At 41.7% G+C, this 23,518-nt stretch overlaps 1 protein-coding gene across 2 annotated transcripts in view; it reads left to right on the top strand.

The window, feature by feature from the left end:
- SNCB (synuclein beta) overlaps positions 1 to 23,518 on the top strand; it is a 92,135-nt gene that overhangs the window by 46,840 nt on the left and 21,777 nt on the right. For both annotated transcript variants that reach the window (XM_075209140.1, XM_075209139.1), the window contains one exon: positions 20,226 to 20,315. In XM_075209140.1, the coding sequence (XP_075065241.1) occupies positions 20,226 to 20,315 (90 nt within the window). The remainder of the gene's footprint in view (positions 1 to 20,225; positions 20,316 to 23,518) is intronic.

Here is a 23,518-nt window from a genome sequence, read left to right as displayed (position 1 = left end):
GCAGGTGATACCAAAAATGTACAGAGAAGTACGATCAAGTGTCCTCAGTGCTCTTAAAAATGCGGTTGTACCCACTGTCCACTTAACCACGGACATGTGGACAAGTGGTTCTGGGCAAACGAAGGACTATATGACTGTGACAGCCCACTGGGTAGATGCATCCCCTTCCGCAGCAACAGCAACAGCTGCATCAGTAGCAGCATCTACAAAATGGCTGCTCATGCAAAGGCAGGCAACATTGTGCATTACAGGCTTTAATAAGAGGCACAACGCTGACAACATATTAGAGAAAATGAGGGAAATTATCTCCCAGTGGCTTACCCCACTTAGACTCTCATGGGGATTTGTGGTGTCAGACAATGCCAGTAACATTGTGCGGGCATTAAATATGGGCAATTTCCAGCACGTCCCATGTTTTGCCCACACCATTAATTTGGTGGTGCAGCATTACCTCAAGAGTGACAGGGGTGTGCAGGAGATGCTTGCGGTGGCGCGCAAAATTGCTGGACACTTTCGGCATTCAGCCAGTGCCTACCGCAGACTAGAGGCACATCAAAAAAGCATGAACCTGCCCTGCCATCACCTCAAACAAGAGGTTGTGACGCGCTGGAACTCCACCCTCTATATGCTGCAGAGGATGGAGGAGCAGCAAAAGGCCATTCAGGCCTACACAGCCACCTACGACATAGGCAAAGGAGTGGGGATGCGCCTCAGTCAAGCGCAGTGGAGACTGATTTCCGTGTTGTGCAAGGTTCTGCAGCCATTTGAACTTGCCACACGAGAAGTCAGTTCCGACACTGCCAGCTTGAGTCAGGTCATTCCCCTGATCAGGCTGTTGCAGAAGCAGCTGGAGAAAGTGAGGGAGGAGCTGGTAAGCCATTGCGATTACACCAAGCATGTAGCTCTTGTGGATGTAGCCCTTCGTACGCTTTGCCAGGATCCGAGGGTGGTCACTCTTTTAAAGTCAGAGGAATACATTCTGGCCACCGTGCTCGATCCTCGGTTTAAAGCGTATGTTGTGTCTCTGTTTCCGGCGGACACAAGTCTACAGCGGTGCAAAGACCTGCTGGTCAGGAGATTGTCCTCTGAAGAGGACCGTGACATGCCAACAGCTCCACCCTCATTTTCTTCCACATCTATGGCTGCGAGGAAAAAGCTCAGTTTTCCCAAAAGAGGCACTGGCGGGGATGCTGAGAACATCTGGTCCGGACTGAAGGACCTGCCAACCATTGCAGACATGTCTACTCTCGCTGCATTGGATGCTGTCACAATAGAAAAAATTGTGGATGATTACTTTGCTGACACCATCCAAGTAGACATGTCAGACAGTCCATATTGTTACTGGCAGGAAAAAAAGGCAGTTTGGAAGACCCTGTACAAACTGGCTCTATTTTACCTGAGTTGTCCCCCCTCCAGTGTGTACTCGGAAAGAGTTTTTAGTGCAGCGGGGAACCTGGTCAGTGAGCGGCGAAGGAGGTTGCTTCCTCACAACGTTGAAAAAATGATGTTTATAAAAATGAATAATCAATTCCTCAATGAAGTACAGCACTGCCCTCCAGATACTACAGAGGGACCTGTGGTTGTGGAGTCCAGCGGGGACGAATTGATAATGTGTGATGAGGAGGAAGTACACACTGTAGGGGGAGAGGAATCAGAGGTTGAGGTCGAGGACGACATCTTGCCTCAGTAGAGCCTGTTTAGTCTGTACAGGGAGAGATGAATTGCTTTTTTGGTGTGGGGGCCCAAACAAACCAATCATTTCAGCCAAAGTTGTTTGGTAGGCCCTGTCGCTGAAATGATTGGTTTGTTAAAGTGTGCATGTCCTATTTCAACAACATAAGGGTGGGTGTGAGGGCCCAAGGACAATTCCATCTTGGAATTTTTTTTTTTGCATTATATGACCAAGCAACAGTCGTTTGCCATGTTCAAAAAGTAAAACCAAATTTTAAAAAATTCAAGAAATTAAACCAAAAGTAAAATGCCGTGTCATAATTTAAAACAAGAGTTTTTGACGTGCTCTAAAACTACTGTATTGTTGTTTATATTTTATAAACACTACACTTGAAAGCTTGAGTCTTTCAATAAAAAAGTAACTGTCCATTGCACGAATATTTGCAACAGGGACAATTTTAGGGTTAAGAAAGCCAACTGATAACACTTCGACGCTGTGTGTCTTTATAAACACTACACTTGGAAGTTGGAGGAGGTATTGTGGCCCCGGCACCAAATTTACTACCGGGGCCACTCCACTGTGCAGTCCATATTTAGGTGTATCAGATATTAAACAACGGTGACAGTTGATGCCCAATTTTTTAATTATATTGTGGCCTCGGTACCAAATTGTGTACCGGGGCCACCCCACTACGCAGTCCAGATACTTGTTTGGTGGAATTCAGACCAGTTGAGGGTTTTATTATTATATTGTGTGGACCACTCTATCTATACCACACTACAACTCTATACCACTCTATTTCCTACTTTAATTCTATTTCATACTTTAATTCTATTTCCTACTTTAATTCTATTACTAATTAATTACCATAAAGAGGAACAAAATAAACCAATTTTACCAAAAGTATAATATGACTTAGACTTACAAACACTACACTTTAAAGATCGTGCCTTTAAATGAAAAAGTCAGTCTTCATTGCACGACTATGTGCAACAGGGACATTTTTTTGGGTTTACAAAGTCAAACAATAACACTTCGATCCTGTCTGTCTGGGGTCTCTCAATGACGAATTGTCTGTACCATGTTTGGAGGAGGTATTGTGGCCCCGGTATCAAATTGGGTACCGGGGCCACCCCACTATGCAGTCCACATACTTGTTTGGTGGAATTCAGACACGTGGAGGGTTTTTTAATTATATTGTGGCCTCGGTACCAAATTGTGTACCGGGGCCACCACACTACGCAGTCAAGATAGATAGATGCGTATTGCGTATCATAGATAAAGTACATTCAGTGGTGTGGGGCAAATTGAAAAATATTCAAAATGCACTGACATTATCAAAAACAAGAGGTTGTCACACGCTAAAACTCCAACATGTATATGATGGAGAGGATGGAGGAGCAGCCGTATGTGTAGTGTAATGCAGATCTGTTGAAGGTTTTTTATATATTTTATTGTGGTGCCCAGTGCCCACTCCTCTACGCAGTCCAGGTACAATTATTGGTGCGAATCATAAAAGTTCAGGGTTTTTAAGATATTGTGGTGACCCACTCCTCTACGCAGTCCAGGTACAATTATTGGTGCGAATCATAAAAGTTCAGGGTTTTTAAGATATTGTGGTGACCCACTCCTCTACGCAGTCCAGGTACAATTATTGGTGCGAATCATAAAAGTTCAGGGTTTTTAAGATATTGTGGTGACCCACTCCTCTACGCAGTCCAGGTACAATTATTGGTGCGAATCATAAAAGTTCAGGGTTTTTAAGATATTGTGGTGACCCACTCCTCTACGCAGTCCAGGTACAATTATTGGTGCGAATCATAAAAGTTCAGGGTTTTTAAGATATTGTGGTGACCCACTCCTCTACGCAGTCCAGGTACAATTATTGGTGCGAATCATAAAAGTTCAGGGTTTTTAAGATATTGTGGTGACCCACTCCTCTACGCAGTCCAGGTACAATTATTGGTGCGAATCATAAAAGTTCAGGGTTTTTAAGATATTGTGGTGACCCACTCCTCTACGCAGTCCAGGTACAATTATTGGTGCGAATCATAAAAGTTCAGGGTTTTTAAGATATTGTGGTGACCCACTCCTCTACGCAGTCCAGGTACAATTATTGGTGCGAATCATAAAAGTTCAGGGTTTTTAAGATATTGTGGTGACCCACTCCTCTACGCAGTCCAGGTACATTTATTGGTGCGAATCATACAAGTTGATGGTTTTCTTATTATATATATTGTGGTGACCCACTCCTCTACGCAGTCCAGGTACATTTATTGGTGCGAATCATAAAAGTTCAGGGTTTTTAAGATATTGTGGTGACCCACTCCTCTACGCAGTCCAGGTACAATTATTGGTGCGAATCATAAAAGTTCAGGGTTTTTAATATATTGTGGTGACCCACTCCTCTACGCAGTCCAGGTACAATTATTGGTGCGAATCATAAAAGTTCAGGGTTTTTAATATATATTGTGGTGACCCACTCCTCTACGCAGTCCAGGTACAATTATTGGTGCGAATCATAAAAGTTCAGGGTTTTTAAGATATTGTGGTGACCCACTCCTCTACGCAGTCCAGGTACAATTATTGGTGCGAATCATAAAAGTTCAGGGTTTTTAAGATATTGTGGTGACCCACTCCTCTACGCAGTCCAGGTACAATTATTGGTGCGAATCATAAAAGTTCAGGGTTTTTAAGATATTGTGGTGACCCACTCCTCTACGCAGTCCAGGTACATTTATTGGTGCGAATCATACAAGTTGATGGTTTTCTTATTATATATATTGTGGTGACCCACTCCTCTACGCAGTCCAGGTACATTTATTGGTGCGAATCATAAAAGTTCAGGGTTTTTAAGATATTGTGGTGACCCACTCCTCTACGCAGTCCAGGTACAATTATTGGTGCGAATCATAAAAGTTCAGGGTTTTTAATATATTGTGGTGACCCACTCCTCTACGCAGTCCAGGTACAATTATTGGTGCGAATCATAAAAGTTCAGGGTTTTTAATATATATTGTGGTGACCCACTCCTCTACGCAGTCCAGGTACAATTATTGGTGCGAATCATAAAAGTTCAGGGTTTATAATATATTGTGGTGACCCACTCCTCTACGCAGTCCAGAAAGATACCTTGTTGCAACGTTTTGGACTAATAACTATATTGTGAGGTGTTCAGAATACACTGTAAATTAGTGGAAATGCTTGTTATTGAATGTTATTGAGGTTAATAATAGCCTAGGAGTGAAAATAAGCCCAAAAACTTGATTTTTAAACTTTTTATGTTTTTTTCAAAAAAAATCCGAATCCAATACCTTAAATCCGAACCGAGACCTTTCGTCAAGTGTTTTGCGAGACAAATCCGAACCTCAAAAATAACGAAAATCCGGATCCAAAACACAAAACACGAGACCTCAAAAGTCGCCGGTGCACATCCCTATATAGAATAAATAGGTTCCAAACACTTTCTTTGTTGCACACACTAAGGGCTAGATTTACTAAGCTGCGGGTTTGAAAAAGTGGGGATGTTGCCTTTAGCAACCAATCAGATTCTAGCTTTCATTTATTTAGTACTTTCTACAAAATGACAGCTAAAATCTGATTGGTTTGCTATAGGCAACATCCCCACTTTTTCAAACCCGCAGCTTAGTAAATATAGCCTAAGTGTTAAGAGGATATTTGTAGCAGAGCTACTGGAGGAAAAACACATCTGACGAGGCGCCCTTTATAGAACTAATCAGTTCTATACCTATAGTACTATACATGTGTATATCTGAGCCTATTTCTCAGTATGTGAAAAAACACCAGGCTCCTATATTGCTGTATAAATTAAATGTAACACCCCTTTGTAGTACTGGGTGTATATGTAGGCGTGTCAATTTGTGTGTGTGGTCGGTAAATAAAATTTGTACCTTTTATTCTGCGTCACATGGTGACTCCACCTTGATCTGGTTACATGCATATTAACACACTGAAATGATTTTTAAAAGCCACACCGGCGCATTTATTGCTGAAGCGTGAGTTTTTTAAAGGGATTTTTATATTTTATATAAAAAAGTAGACTATGCAATTTAAATAAACAATTATAGAGTATAGAGAACAATACTATCTAATATCTCTCCTACAAATATACACACACCCCTCTATACACAATATCTAAGAGGGACATATTTACCATTTAACACTATTTAGCAATCTATATAAATACATATCCCAAGTACTTAGCCATAGACTTGGAAAACATCTCTATTTTAAAACTATAGCAGTAACGATATAATGCATAAATACAGAAAATCACATGAGTATTAACCAGAGTGCCAGCCTCTTAGACTCTTCAGGAAAAAAAACTAATTGTTTGACCTGGCAGCTGCACTCAATAGAATAAAGCAATATTATTCCACTCCAGCGACAAAGATTATGTAAGTTCTCCTTGCTCTTTAATCAAAATGACAAAGTTGTGGTAAACGTATCCTTTAAAATTCCACTAAGTATGCAGTAAGATGAACTCCTCACAGATAGTACAAAATCAGTAAATAAATGGCTTCTTGCAGGTTATCATTTCTATAACTTATTCTCTTCTCCTTAACTACCTGTCACTAGCCTCACACTTGTACCATTAACACAGTCTCGCAAAAGGGTAACTTTCTTCGGGCCTTCCAACCTAGTCCCTATCTAACTACTATTACAATATACAGTCCCGCTAAATATATATAGAAAACCAAAGAGGTTTTTATCCAGGTTACGGCTGGTCTCTGGGTCCCACGTGTTTTTCTCCAGTCAGGATTCCAGCAGTCTCCTTCTCTCTGAAATACCCTTTTCTTCTCTTCACAGATGTCCCCCCACTGTCTCTTAGGAATCTTTCTGATTTAGTTTTAAATAGAAAGGCAGGTAGAGGCTCTTCTCTCTGTATGTCCACAACCAGCCTGAAAGGCTCGTATACCCTGTTTTACCTTCAGTTCATTTGTACAGTATTCCTTCTGGTAAGTGTCTGCTCCCCCTCTCAATCACTTTTCACTTAGTCTCTGGCTCTTTCAGTTTATTCTTCTCTGTCTGAAGTAATCCATCTTCCACTCCACTGCTGCTCTCTGTCTGAGGTAATTCCTCTTCCTCTCCACTGCCGCTCTCTGTCTGAGGTAATTCCTCCTCCTCTCCATTTCCGTTCTCACCTCGGCTGGCTGGGAAATGTCCCATTTCTTTAGGAGTCCCTGACACTAGTGCGCATATTCGTGCCATCAAATTTGCCAGTGCTACACACACAAAAAAAGATCTCAGTAGTATAAAATAAATGCATTCAAAAACTTAACCTATATCATTATATAAATTACATAATTATATTAATTCCAGCAAAGTCCAAGGGTAATTTCTCTATATTCATTCTCCTGTACCTCTGTAATGCTTTTAACACTGTTGATCATCCTCTTCTCCTACACACCCTTCACTCCATTGGTCTTTGTGACACAGTTCTTTCCTGGTTCACTTCCTACCTATCGAACCGCTCCTTTAGTATTTCTACCTCTGGCACATCCTGCTCTCCACTCCCACTATCTGTTGGGGTCCCACAAGGCTCTGTTCTGGCCCTTTACTTTTTTCATTGTACAGCTCTTGGGGCATTAATTCTCTCATTCAGGCTCCAGTACCACCTCTATGCTTATGACACTCATATCTATATCTCTTCCCCTGACTTCTCCCCTTCTGTATTATCTTGTATAACTAAATGCCGTTCAGCTATCTCCACATGGATGTCCCAACGCTACCTAAACTCAACATATACAAAACAGAGCTTATTATCTTCGCTCCTGCCAGAAACACCACCTCCTCTCAAATCTTCCTCACTGTCAATAATACCACAATTTCCTCATTCTCCGATGTCCATTTCCTTGGTCTCACACTTCACTCCGCCCTCGGCTTTATGCCTCACATCCAGACTCTCTCCAAGTCCTGTCGATTACACTTTTAAAACATTGCCACAATACGCCCCTTTTGTTACTCAACATGCTACCAAAACTCTTATCCATTCTCTCATCATCTCCCGTCTTAGCTACTGCAACCTCCCGCTATCTGACATTTCCGACACCCATATATCCACACTTCAATCAATCCAAAATGCTGCTGCAAGACTTCCACTCTCACCGCTCCACATCTGTTGCACCACTTTGCAAATCCCTACACTGGCTCTCTGTGTCCTCCAGAATCCAATTAAAATTACTCGCCCTTACCTTCAAAGTCCTCAAAAACACTATCACTTCGTACATCTCAAATCTCATATCAAAATACTCTCCCTCCTGCCCTCTTAGGTCTACCTCTGACCTGCGCCTTGTCTCGTCTCTGGTAATCACCTCTCACTCGCGCCTACAAGACTTCTCCTGTGCTGCTCCCCACTTATGGAATACCCTACTAAGCCCAATCAGGCTTTCCCACAGCCTTCAAATCTTTTTTAAAGCTTACCTTAACCTTTACGATACTATTCACACTAATACATTCTCACAGCTGTCCCAATCTCTAAACCACACTCGCTCCTCTTGTTTCAGCTGTGCCCTCTTCCACTTAGAATGTAAGCTCTCTAATGAGCAAGGTCCTCCATACCCTTTGTTTTCATGTCTGCATTTATTTTGACTGCCTTGTATGTCCTTGTTTTCTGTATGTCCTGTTTTCCCTACTGTATGGCGCTGCACAACACTTGCAAATCTACAATAATAATATCAATCAGAAATAATGATTTCCAGAATATTTTTTATGATCACAACAGAGATAATAAACATAGCATATACCGTATGTTATCAAAAAAGAGATTCTGATCCCTATATTGTCACACTAGAGATAATGATCCCTAGCATGACCTGTATATTGTCACAATAGAGATAATAAGCCTAAGTGTCAGGCGCCGTCTCCGCACCTCCGCTGGGTGCCGGAGACGGCCGCCCTCTGGCCGCAATTCACGTTCCTTTGTTATGCAACGGGACGCGATCACATGATCGCGGCGCTCACGCATGCGCCGCTTTTGTTGCCTAGCAACATACACACTACCCGGCGATCAGCTGAGACTGATCGCCGGAAATCCTGGACATGATTTCCTGTTTGGCACTATTTAAACTCCACTCTGGCACCATTAGGGTGCCAGAGTATTGGTTCCATCCAGCTCCAGCATTATTATTAGTACTGCTCCAGATTATCTCATGTGTACTGACTCCTTGGCTAGTTTGACTTCTCTCCCGGATCTCCCTTTGTACTTCGCTGCCCGCACTGGAATTGACCCTTGGACCGGTCCTGATTACTCTTTGCCTTCTTTCCGTGGTACTGCGCTTCTCTGGTTTCGACTCGGCCTGTCTGACTACTCTCCATTCACTGCGCTGGTAACTATCTGGGAGAACCTCGACCTGTGCATCACACGCAGCAAAGCCCAAACCTCCTTGCGGGGGTCCCTGGTGAACACCGGTGGTGCGTTAGACTCCGCGCCTCCCAGTTTAGTAGTGCCAATACCAGTCAGTGATATTCCTAGTGAAAGACGTGACACTTAGCATGTACTATATATGGTCTTAATAGAGATAAAGATCCCTAGCATATACTGCATATTGCCCTGGTACGTGCGCAAACTGGGAGTATGAAGGTGTTAGCAGGTGTGTGTGTGTGTGCAGTTAAGTCTCCCCTAATCTCTGATGCACTGCCATTACCCGAATCTGGTTCTTGCTCTATGGGATGGTAGTTTCTTCATGATTTCTACCAGGCATCAAACTCAGGAAACCACCACCCCCCCCCCCCCTCTCCCCCTGACTCAGGGACAATAGTTTGTGATTGGTAATTAGGGCACACACCTGAACTGTTGGTCATGCCACCTAACACATATATTAGAAGACCATAGAGTTTAGTGCCACTGGGCTCAATAAAAAGTACTGGTCCTGAAATTTTTAGGGGAGGCCAGGGTAGGTTTCTACAGTTAAAGTTCCTAGCATCCACTCACAGTAGTAAGGATAATGGTTTAGCACAGATTGATGATGATGATAATAATATAAATAAAATACAGTCAATAAGACTAATCACAGCATAGCATGAATTCACATGGACATTAAAAATGCAAAGTTCCACAATATTAACAAATCACTGTTTAGTAAATAAGGGCTCTATTATTCAAAGGGAGAAAAGCCCTAAATCTAGTAAAAACTCCCATTTTCACCGGATTTAGCGCTCACCCCTATTTATCAAAGGCTACCTCTGGCGGCAGCGGTCGTCTGGTATCAATGTTGAAAGCTATTGCAGGGTTTTATTGATAAATTATACGATGCGAGACTTTCTATTGCTGAGTCAGGCAACAAAGGAAGTCTTCCATATTGCAGTGTCTTGATAAATAGAACCCTAAGTCTTTTGCCACAAAAGAGATAATGATCCCTACCATAGACTGTATTTTGCCATACTACTGATAGTGCCTTCCAACATGATTGCAAAACCCATAGACTCCTGCTGTCTGGCAAAGACTTCCTTGTACTCATTTAAAAACAAACACAAGCAGTCTTGCAGATGCAAGTTGCTTTCCATACAAGAAGTAGTAATGGTATTAAAAATATATATGTAAACATTTGTGGAGTTTATAGAACCTAAGGATAATTTCTAATTGATTATACCTTTTATCTACATCTTGTTAGGAGCCCTTTAATGTAACGACTAAGTGCTGTCAAGTTTCACGCAATTAGTGTGACACTGCTGCTTACAGGGCGAGATCACGCTCTCACTATAGAAAGCATGAATGTTTCGCTAATTTCAGAGCTTTGAATGTAACATTTGCAAATCAAACACCTCCCCAAAAAAGCACATTTATGTTACGTCCATTGGACATCACTGATGCCTGCTTTTACTCCTACCTCTAAATGAGGGCCCTTTTGAAATACCAATGGCATGCTCATTTACTCCCAGTCTCATGCTAGGTAAAACTAGCAGTTTGACAACTGGTATAAAATCATTATCACTAACCAAGCCTCATCTATTCATTTAAAAAAAAAATACATTCTATAAGAGGTATGTTCAAACACTATTGGGTTTTTTCAATGGCATATGCGCTAATTGACAAATAGCACATCTTATCAGTAATATTCCATTGCACCTTTAAACTTTAAATAAAATATGGACTCCAAATACACATATAATAAATATATCATAAATATGTTCAATTGCTTTATTTTTTTTTGCGTGTATCGCTTATGCCATTTTCTTTTGAGATATTTTTGCCTTTCCAATTTGTAATGTTAGCCTTAGCAGTCCCTTAATAAATTAAATAACCCAGTGAATTATGTTTCATGGAATTAAACCACAGCATATTACTTTGATTAATAAAATATTTTTGAAGTAATTTATGATGGAGAAAAAATGTACAGTGCAGTTTTTCTCATGTTGCGTTCTTGTATCTGGTTTAAACCCCAGTAAAATGGGTTAATAATTCCTTCCATGAGGCGAGGTGGGAACCTGTTCTAAGGCAGCACCATTCTAGGGGAGGCGGAGATGAGCCCCCTGCTATGAAATACTGAAATTCACGACATTGCATAGCGGAACGTGACTTGATGACGCGAATTGCGTCATTAAGCCCCACCTCCACTGAGGATCCAGGAGGATGCCTACTCTTCCGGGAGTCTGGGAGGACTTCCCGAAATTCATGAACCTCCTGGAAATACCGGGAGAGTATGCAAGTATGAGTACAAAGCATGTAAATGGGCCTTAATATGGAACTCATTGTTTCCAATGTAATTATACACTTGCATTTTTACTATTGTTTTGGTACATTGCATTTATATTAACCCATTTTACTGGGGTTTAAACGCATTGGGGAAGCCTACACTTGTTTCCAATGCAAATGAAAATGCTTGTAACAAATGCCCGTCAGACATGTTTGCATTTGACATGCGTTTTCACTTGTACTTTTATGGACACAAAAAGATGCAAATGGAAACCTGGCCCAAAATACACGTGCATAAATGTGCGTAGCATTTATTACTGTATAATAGAAGTGGGGCCTTTCTCCATTCACTGCTAAGAGTATATAGAAATAAATTCTGCCGAAGCACTGCCTATTTGTGCTACTGTCCCAATCACCCAGGGCCATTGGTCAGTCCGTGGGCCCCTCTGATGCCCGCACTCCGCTGCACCAACCCTCACCCTAATCGCTTCTTATCTTAGCAGGTGGGAAGGAGGGAATGGGGGACGCTTCCGACTTCCTGTGTATCTGTCAGACTGGGGGTGTGGTGGTGGGCTGTGACATCGTAGCCCATCCCCACACTCCCAACCCATTGCTGCCAGTTTCATAGGCAAGAAACAGCTGGCTGCTTCCCATCTATGTTAGCTGCCAGCGCTGAGTGTGGGTGAATCGCAGGGACATTAAAAACACTGATGGGGTGACATTATGTCATTCAGTGGTTTACGCTCACCGTATACCTATACCGACTGCCTAAGTTCACCAAACGGTAGTGTTGACCCTGCTTACACCCATTTTAAAAAGAAACTTTCTAAAATGACCATGCTTTAACAGCTTGTTTGATTTTTTATGACATTCATGCATCTGCTGTGCAAGTTTTATGGGCAGCATGTTGGCTTAGTGGTTAGCACTTCTGCCTCACGTCACTGGGGTCATGAGTTCAATCCCCAACCATGGCCTTATCTGTTGGAAGTTTGTAGGTTTTCCCCGTGTTTGCGTGGGTTTCCTCCAGATGCTCCGGTTTCCTGCCACACTCCAAAAACATACTGGTAGATTAATAGGGAATTTAGACTGTAAGCTCCAATGGGGCAGGGACTGATGTGAGTGGGTTCTCTGTACAGCGCTGTGGGATTAGTGGCGCTATATAAATAGCTGATGATGATGAACTCCACCCAGATCAAAATTATAGGTTTAGTATGGTTTCAATGAGTTATTATAGAAATCAAAATTGTACTTATCGTATGATGTGTAGTTTGTTAGACCTGCCAGGGTTGCTCCCTGCCTCACTTCTTTCCAAGAGGCATTGATTTCCTTCCTTGTGATCTTTACATTCATCAGAATGGAAATTCATGTGTTACAGCCATTGGAGACCTCAGCTGATCATACGAATGGCGCATCCACCATAAGTACAACTAAGTTTTTTTATAGTAACTTACTCAAAGTTGTGCAAAGAAAATGCTCCTTAAATCTGCTCTAATCTAGTGCATACAAATTTGTATTTTATGGAAATACCAAAATCATTGTCAATTCTCATTATCAGCACCACTGCAGCACACAGCACACCTTTTTATTCATTTAACATTTGTACATGGGATGTTTCTATTACACTTTAATTTGATTCGGCTTCTCCTGTCTGATGTTAAAACTATAAGCCACCTAGCGGTTGATCAGAAGTCGCCTTTGCATTTTGCCCATTTATAACCATTCACAATCCATATCAAAGAAATAACAACACAGAAGCAGGGCCGGTGCAAGGTTGCCCGGCACCCTAGGCAAAGCTTAAGCTTGCCGCCCCCCCGCCCAATAAAATCAAATCTAATTTCCCAGCCACTAACACACTTAAAAATAATAACTCTTACCTCCTCTTGGCTGGCTAGGATGCAGTCCAGATGTCTGACGCAGCACTGATGTCTGATGCAGAATGCTGTCCAGGCTTCACTGCTGCCCAGGAGCAAACACAGGATATCTAGAGGGGAGGCTCCAAATGCTAGACTTCAGAACAAAACAAACGAAAGAAAGGAAAACATGACATCACTCACCTGTTACACACTGACATGTACCCCACTGCCCACCTACTTCTCTCACACATGCCCATCTGCCCACTAGCTGTTCTCACATATATCACCCCTTGCCCATCAGCTTGTGTCACATATGCCAGCCACATAACACCAGCTTTACTCACATGCCCCCCTGCCCACTACTTGGCTCTCCTCTGTTGCTGTCTATTAATGTATTCTGTAGATTATATATTAAACATACTAACACATGCAAATAAATAGAGAAAGGTAAACTAAATGACAGATAATCTAGACCGTTCTATTTTATTTGCATTTGTTAATGTATTCTGCAGATGTAAAATTAATTATACTAATAGAGGGCAACAAAGGAGAGCCAAATAGAGGGCAAATACTAAAACACATAAATGGTTCGTTAACTATCCTACAGTAGCCCCAGCAAGGTGAATTAAAGCTGTGCTTCATTATGCATAGCTGCATTTTGTCACGGCACTATTTTAGTACAAAGACACCATAGTCTCTAACTTAAGGACATTTCTAAGTGTAATCCCCCGTCTCCCTATTTTCTCCAGCCTCCTCCTCCCCCCAATTTTCTGTAGCATCCATTCTCCCCCTTTCTGTAGCCTCCATTCCCCCCCCCTTTGTATAGCCTCTATTCTCACCCCCTTTGTATAGCCTCCATTCTCCCCCCTTTGTATAGCCTCCATTCTCCCCCCTTACTGTAGCTTCCATTCCCCCCTCTTTCTGTAGCCTCCATTCTCCCCCCTTTGTATAGCCTCCATTCTCCCCCCTTTGTATAGCCTCCATTCTCCCCCCTTTGTATAGCCTCCATTCTCCCCCCTTACTGTAGCTTCCATTCCCCCCTCTTTCTGTAGCCTCTATTCTCACCCCCTTTGTATAGCCTCCATTCTTCCCCCTTTGTATAGCCTCCATTCTCCCTCCTTACTGTAGCTTCCATTCCCCCCTCTTTCTGTAGCCTCCATTCTCCCCCCTTTGTATAGCCTCCATTCTCCCCCCTTACTGTAGCTTCCATTCCCCCCTCTTTCTGTAGCCTCCATTCTCCCCCCTTTGTATAGCCTCCATTCTCCCCCCTTTGTATAGCCTCCATTCTCCCCCCTTACTGTAGCTTCCATTCCCTCCTCTTTCTGTAGCCTCCATTCTTCCCCTTTGTATAGCCTCCATTCTCCCTCCTTACTGTAGCTTCCATTCCCCCCTCTTTCTGTAGCCTCCATTCTCCCTCCTTACTGTAGCTTCCATTCCCCCCTCTTTCTGTAGCCTCCGCTCTCCCCCCTATGTATAGCATCCGTCCCCTCCTGTTATCTGTATCCTCCTCTTTCCTGTACTCACCTTAACTTCTTCATTTTCCTTCCTTTCTCTTCTTCCTCGCTTCTGTCTTCTTTCTCTGTCTCCTCTACACTGGCAGCGTCGCGCGTCGTGACGTCACGACGCTGCCAGGCGCCGGGTAAATTTTAAAATACGGTGCTGCTACAGTGCAGCACCGCATTATAGCGAGTGGGTGGGTGAGCGAGCGGGCGAGCGAGCGAGCACATTTATTTATAAATTATTACTGGGTCCCCCGCTTCAGTGCCGCCCTCCAGAGCCCGGCGCCCTAGGCAACTGCCTAACGTTGCCTAATGGGAGCGCCGGGCCTGCACAGAAGACTTGTTTAGCAGAGAAAAGTCACAGATTTATTGAATGAAATCAGCGGTGGAGAAGAAGCATAGGCCAATCAGCTACCAGCCATTTCTATTCTTTCTACTATAGGTTGTGAAGATCCACACCCCTCTTTTGGCTCAGTAGCTGGGGCCTGCCCACACAGAGGTGGCCCCTAAAGTGTTTCTAACAATTAGCCCCTCTTTTTGTGGGAGAGTGCCCCACTGCCACACAATGCGTTATTTTATGGCCGCTGATTGGCATATTTTCTGCCTCGCCATGAGCCTTCTCAAAGGTAAATCATGTTAATAACAACTCAAGCAGTGTACACAATAATAGGGAATGTGAGTTTGGGGCAATTTTCATTGAAAAGAGAGAGAATTCATCTAGAATGTAATTTATATAACCGCTTGCTGCCAGGGCCGGATTAACCCCAGGTCTAACTGGGCTACAGCCCAGGGGCCTCGGGCATCCAGGGGGCCCTTCAAAGTCCTCAGCAGCATTTATTGATTGGTCCGGGGGCGGGGGCGCCCCCAGCCCGATCAATGCTGCTGAGCACTTTCACTGCAGTCCTCCGTCCCCGGCGCTCAGTAATCTGCTTACTGAGGAGATCTCGCAAGAGTGAGACTATGAGTCTCACTCTCGCGAGATCTTCTCAGTAAGGAGCTTACAGCGCGCCGCGGAAGGAGGACTGCAGTGTCAGGTAAGCGCTTGGGGTGGCAGCGGGCGGCTCACATTGGGGGCCTCACGGCGGAACGGAGGCCCCCTTAGCCCATGGGCCTCCATTCCCTTAATCCGGCCCTGCTTGCTGCCCCAGATGCCCCCCCATCCCCTTGTGGTCAATTCCTGATGAAAACATTAACTCTTTAATGTCTCAAATGCAGGATTCTAAACAACCTGGGCACTTATAAATCTTCAGGCCATAAAAGCCCTCAGTTAGCTTTCAACACAATATTGAACATTTTCACTAATTTCTATTTATTTATTCATTGATCATTTTGCTTGACTTATTTTCAGTAATCAATATCTTGGAGGTATTAAAAAATCCCTTATGTTAATACCATATTATTCAAATGGCAAAATATGTGTCAGTGAATTAAGTGGGAAAGTACTATGTTACAGGTGTAGGTTATATGTAGAACACAATCACTATTTAATATGATTTGTAATCTGTAGATCTGTACATCTAAAGCGGGACCACAATTGCTTTCATCATGCAATACAGCAAACATGCCATAATAAATATTATTATTATTATCGTAGATTTGTAAGGCGCCACAGTGCTCCGCAGCACCGTAGAGTAGGGAAAACAGTACATACATAAAACAGGGACGTGCAAGGTAAACAAAATAAATACAGACATGAAAAACAAAGAGTATGAAGGATCCTGCTCATTAGAGAGCTTACATTCTAAATAATAGCTCCATCTACCTGTCATAATGATAGTGCAGCAAACACATACATTATTGTAGGCCTTCCCTGGAGAGGCAAACACAGTCTTCTTTAGTAAATACACAGGTAAATCGTGAAGCTTTTTTATCAGCTAGAGCAGATATAGCATTGATTATATGGTGGAAAACAATAAAAATATACATAAATTATGTCTTTTATTGATTAATTTGGACACAAGAGCCCCTTCTGCAGGCAGCCACTAGTGCCTAAAAAATGAATATTTATTCTGAATGTTCTTAACATTTCAATATTTTAATTCAGAATAAGGAAGTTTCAGCCAATATTTTAATACTGAACATAACAATGGTAATGAGTAGTTGTCTATGGGAACTCTGGATTCCAATCACAAAACAACACTCACTCTGTAGAAGAATGCAAATGGTACAGCAGCCTTAGAAAAGTGTTTTAAAAACTCTCATCTCTTGTCTCTGTTTTAGTTTACGAATCATATAGTTATTTATAAACAGTCACTACATATAGGTGTGCAGTGCTGTTAATTTGCACAAATGCACCCAATTGTCTTTATCATCTATAACAAGTTGTACACCCACATTTCAGTTGTTAGAACTGCCCCACACTCTTTTGTGAGCTTGTACATTGCAAATGTACTGTGGAGAGAGTAAAGTTACTTCAAATGACAGTCTACATCCACTGTAGGACCACTCCATTCGTTGATTTCAACAGGTCTGTTTCCCTCCTAAAATACTATTTAGTTTAACCTTATTCACATCTTACACTAATCATGACAGTCAGAGAATTTGAGATTGTGTTTGCTGTATATGTCTCTTTTATGTCTTAATATTTTTTTACACTGGTACAAATACACTTAGAAATGCTCTAACATGTTTAAATTGTGGCATTAAAGTATAGGTTGCAATCTGGTTTCTGCCACCTCCAAAGATGTGTAAGAAATAATTCCTACTGCAGCCTTGTGCAAAACAGTTACCCCTAAAATCACCTTCTCCACCCCTTGAATCTTATTTAAGTAATCTCCCACTAAATAAACTTGTTTTTGTATGTCTGTACATAACTAGCCACATTCTTGTCATCTTGGCTTGCGAAAGTATGCGCCATAAATAAGTACGTGATGTCTCAAAACAGCATTTGCTCTAAAGGTTTTTCTTAAGTGATGTAAGTGAGTCAAAGGAGACATAAAGTTCATCTTGTTGTCCCATTCTCCAAGGAATTTTCGTAATCTACACTGTTCATGCAGCTGCATGTCAGAGTTCTAACTCCAGCACTTTACACTCATGTTGTGAGCCTTAGGGCTGGTGTAGGAACCCTGGGGCCCTACCCCTCAGGTGCCCTACCTCAGAAGCTCCTCGTCTCCCCTACTTCTTAACTTGTGCGGGGAAACTACTGCTCCTCAGACTGGGAGTGTGGCACAGAACTCTGACATCACAACCCAGTGCCACAGTCACTGCCCATTAACAACATCTGGTGAAATGTTAAAAACATGAAGCTTCTAACCGGAACCCCTCTGTCATTTGCCGGCGCCCAGTGCAGTGGTTCCACGGGTAAAAGTTCCTGCAGATCACCGCTATCGGCCTGTGAATGGAGTTATCTTCTGGACTCAATCCTGCTGAAAGTGATCTAGCAACTGAACACCCTCATCTCAACAAACAGCTGAGAAGTTAAAAAAAATAATAATTTGCTAATTATTCTTTTATCAGTTGGGGATGTTTAAATTTTGATATTGCAAACATATGGAGAAATGTTTTATGTATGTTTAGAAGATATAAATGTAACAAAAATGATGTGATGTGACATTATTATCCTTTTCTAACTTTAATCTAAACAGTGTATCTATCTGTATGTGTTGAAAGTGATTTCTAATGGTTTAGGAAAAAAAGAGCTGATAATTGATTCGTGGGGTTTTGTAACGTGATTGTTAATTGAAATGCTTGTCTCTTGCTCGCAGCGTTTACTGATTTATCGAACATGATTAATGCATTCACACTCTTGCTATCAGAGGAACACGAACTGCAGTGCAGTGACAAGAGATATATAAATAGTGGAGGTTTAGTGTGAGGATGGGAGGGTCTTATGTCACAGTCTGTTTACTTTGAAGAGAAGATGCTTTGCCCAAAAGCACATAATCACAAAGAAGAATGTACTGTCTGATCATAATCACCAGACAGTAAATAAAAAGGGCTTCCTTTTTTGAAAGAGGGGGATCCCTGCATATTTTACAAATGGGGAAGAAGTTTTCTAGAAGAGTCACCCTCTTCTATTTACATAAATATTGTGTTTTATTTTTGTTTGGTAATCATGATTGATTGAGAAAAATCCCCCAGCACACCACTGTTAACCAGCGACAAAGCTGCTATTTCTACTTGTACATAAAAATGCAGAATACTCAGTTCACACATTTGCAAATGCATAATAAGCCACCCTCCTCATCACAGCGCTTCTGCTAATAGGGTTGTCCTAACTTTAATCAATGAGCGTCCCTATTTTTGGGTCAAACATATATGTGTTTTTAAATTGAGAGCTAACTTACCAAGAGGTACCCCAAAAGCCTCCAAATGGCAGTATAGCACCAGCACTCCCCATCAGCTACTGATACCAGAGCATGTCTCTCAACAAACAAAACAGGAAGGAAAGTTGCTCAATCAATTTATTGGTGGACATAGGGACTCTCACTGTTAGAGTTAGGATCACTCTATTAGCAGAAGCACCGTGATGAAGTGGGTGGATTACCATGTATTTTCAAATGCTTGTAACTGTGCATTTTTATGTACAAGTAGAAATTGCAGCTCCTTTGCTGCTTATAGCAGTGTGCTGGGAGATTTTTCTCTGTGTTTGTTCCTTTCAGGATAACTCCACTCTTTCAAGCACCTGCTGTCCACCTATAAATTGATTGAGTATATTTTACTTTCATAGCCAGATCCAATTACCGCCACATTTCTGGATGAGTAAAAATAATGTGTTTTTTAGGTAAACAATTATTTGCAGCCTTTTGCTAACAATAGAAGGCCGACTTAAATGTGTCGGTCATCTCCCTGAATGTCATTTAAACATTTGAAATACAGGCATTCCTGCATCTTAGCTGCAGTAAGCTGGAAATGCCACTATTAAATCACTTCCATCAGTTGTAAAATAATTTTTATCCCCCAGAGTCCCCCATCTTGGCACGCAGATCTATGCGCTTACAATAAAAACGTGTGCATTTATGCAAAACTCGATTTGTGAAGTTACAAGATGTCATTGGTGCTGCAGGTCTCATCTCTAATGATTTAATGGGTGCAATGTGTTACTTCGATAATAGATACCAGGGTAATTCTTACCACATTGAGACTATATCTGCCATAGGAAAACACTATATCTATACATATCTCAAATTTGCATATTTATAATATCAGGGAGGTCAAATTAAATAACACACGAGTTTGTTATTTGTGTATATATATATAAAATGCAAAAATATCATGTTTAAACAGACTAAAAAGAACAGTAGGATACCTTGGTGATGATTTGTGTAGCTCTTTCATAGTAGCATTTGTGTGAATACAGCCTGAAGTGGTTTCATCTATTCAATCCATGAATATACAATGTTTTCTCACTCCTTGGGAGGACTGCTGTAATATTGACCTATCGTTCTTGAATATTTCAACATTTAGGTATGCAAAAAATAGCTGATGTCTTTCTGAGACAACCCCACATTCCTGGTGGTAGATAAGGTTGATATACCACAAGGAATGGGTATAGAAAGATAGTGGTATAGATAGACGATTATTAACAGCTCTTTCTGTCCTTGCAGCCTGAAGAGGAAGGTCAAGAAGCTTTGGAAGAACCTGCTGCTGAACCTCTGCTGGAGCCAGAAGGGGAGAGCTATGAGGAAGCCCCTCAGGTGAGACTCCAGGAACACATATTTTAGATTAAATGCTTAAAGGAGAACCAAAGGCATGTAAGTAAACAAGCACCCAGGGCAAAATTATCAATATATTTAAATCACCCCAGGATACCACCATTACTGGAGCTCCCATATCATGTAGTTGAAAACATTTGTCCTGAAGTTTTCTAACCGTAAAACTCTCCTCATAATTTCTTTTGGTTGGAAAATAATACGGAAATCATATAGTAATCTTTCCCTATTTATATTGTTAATTTGGGTTCATCAGGGGTCTGTCTTGTGAAATCTGGGACATATCACTTAACCTTTTCTAGTTGTGTCACCAGTTACCTCTAGATGCATTGGATACTTTAACAGATAGCAACCTACTCTCTCTAAAGAAGAACCAGGATTGGCTTGAATTTTATCCAATCAGAATGTATGCATTCACAAATCCCACACATTTCCTGCTGGTAATAACATTGACAATGTTGTGGTGGTACTATTGTGTCCCATTAGTAGTAAAGACAATGGGATTCAGTAGTTCTCCTATGCATTGTGATGCCAAAAACAATGACTCCAAGGGCGGACCTCAATTGGCAGCATTACTCTCAAAAGTAACGTGGCCTGTGCAGTATTACCGTTCATACAGTGATTTTAACCTGAATTTTTGCTCGCAGCTCCCTGAGTCACAAGCAGAAATCAGCATTGAAAGTTACCGTACTAATGGTAATAGTGCGCACTATTACCATGCCCAATTGAAACCCCCTCCCCCAGATTGAGTCTCTAGTCTGTAAAACCAGGCTTGTTGTGGTCTATGCCTATAACTGTCCCTTTGCGTTAGAGTTGAATTTTATCACCAATACTTGACCCCAGGTCTTGTGCACATAGTTCTAATGGCTTATTCCTTAGAGCAGAGGTGCTCACAGCCAGTCCTCAAGAGCTACCAACAGGTCATGTTTTCAGGGTTTCTGTCTGTAGAAACAGGTGTGACAATTACTGACCCAGCCAAATAGATTAACTCACCTGTGCATGATTAAAGAAATCCTGAAAATATGAACTGTTTACTCTTGAGTACTGAGTCTGGGCACCTCTGCCTTAGATGGTATAGAAAAAATGGGAGACAGTATATCGTAGACAGGAATTACAATGGCTAGGAGCAGGGCCGGACTGGGACTAAAAAAAAATCAGCCCTGGCATTTAAAACACACAGGCCCACCACTGTTGATGAGTAGGAAAGAAATTGTGTGCGGCGCCAAGAGCATGGCCACATTGTGTTGGGGGCATGGTGAACATGGGGCATTGATACATACATTACAATAAAACATTACATTTATCACGCCCTCCCCAGCCACATCCCGCCAACCACATTATGACACCCACAGTCCACTGTACCTATCTATGCTTCTGATTCTGCTGACATCCATCAGGATGGGAACTTCCGGTAGAGCAGGAAAGCTTGTATCTCACGAGATTTCCAAATCTTTTGATAATTAGATCTCCTCGGCTTGCTCTGCAGGCTGTGTCCTGTGCGGGAACTGGGAGCTACTATCAGCTTCCTCCTGCTAACCAGAGCTGATTAGGGCTCTGGGGAGCCTGGGGCACTTAAGACAGGGGGGCTCTTATGATGTATTTTGGTTATTAGACAAATTTTTTAACCGAATTATTTTTATTGGAGTATTTAAATGATAAGGGAAGAGGATACAGAAAAAAGGAAGGGAAAGGGGAAGGGTACATAGTGTGGAGCAGACAAAACATAAAATACAACAAAATATGGAGTAACATTAGTACATGAAGGTTAATAGAAAAATAGATCTAATTCACTCCAACCAGCTCCAACATTAAATTAATAGTATCAACATTTAATAAATAAACCTATTTCCCTCCCTCCAAACAGCCCCAGCAATAAACTAATAACATTTGCAATGAATAAATATAACCATTTCCCACAACCATCCCCAGCCTTAAATAATTCATATTCACATTTAATTCATAGCCCTCCTCCCAAAACTCAGCCCTACATTCAATTAATAGCCCCAAACCACCACACCATTAAATTAAAGGTCCTGTCACCTCATCTTAAATTAACACGCCCCACCATTAAATTAAATAGCCCCACCATCACCTCACAAATAAATTAATAGCACCTACCGTTAAATAATTAGTTTTGACCCACAGTCCACCATAAAATTAACAGCCTACCTCCCACCCAAATTACAGTACAGACTCCTCCACCCTGGCAATAAATTAATAACATTTACTTTTAACAAATATACCTATTTCCCATTAAATAATTCCAAGTCACATTTAATAAATAGATCTTGTCACAAACACGCTCCCAGCTGCCGTGACTTTCGGGGTAATTGCTGTATGAGGTCACACAATTCCAGCCCGCAGTCTCTCTCTGCCTATCACACAGGTTATAGGCCTACTGAATCGCCCCAAACAGCGCTCACACCTCACACTCTTCAGGTTTGCCACCACCTGTCGAATACGGGCAATAGGACCCCAATAGACTGTCCCACACTGGCACACAAGCCTTCTAGCTGCTCACAGACTAGCAAGACCCACACCAGCAAGCAAACAGTTAACTCTTCACACCTCCAGACTGTTTCACAAATGTAAATGCAAGCACACACAGCTTGTTAATCAAATGTATCAACAAATCACACACTGGCATTCAAAGGGTTAACTTGGCCAAGCTATTTTCTTCTTAACAGGCTGATGGATTCGTTAGAGTATCAAGAACGCAACATATTAAATTATAGATTTAATATACAAAAGTACAGGGCATACAGATATAAAAAATAACGAATAAACAATTATTAGATTGACATGTCAAGCAAACAGTTTAAAATAAAAGGGGTTACATTCAGAATAGCACTTACTTGAGTTGCATAATTTGTGCCATGGGAAATTGGCTAGGAAGATGGACAGCTTATCAATGTGAATTGATTTCTCCAAAAAGTCTGACACTCTGCTATAACTGATCTCAGCCTTTTAAAGACACTTCCACACCTCTTTCTACCCCCAGGGGGTTGTGGCCTGTGACACTTTTTTAAATCACAATTTGCATGTTGCCTGATTTACTAACCAATTCTAATATGTGACTTATCTTTTCTGTGGGGCGTCACACAGATTCAACTTTATCATTAATAAATCCTCTATGACTCTATCCATCTTTTGATACCAAACGTGATGAAATTTTGACAATGTGTACC

This window comes from Mixophyes fleayi, chromosome 4, assembly GCF_038048845.1.
Source record: "Mixophyes fleayi isolate aMixFle1 chromosome 4, aMixFle1.hap1, whole genome shotgun sequence".
NCBI classification, from domain to species: domain Eukaryota; kingdom Metazoa; phylum Chordata; class Amphibia; order Anura; family Limnodynastidae; genus Mixophyes; species Mixophyes fleayi.
Note: the sequence above shows the minus strand (reverse complement) of the source record. Positions and strands in the feature narration are given on the sequence as shown.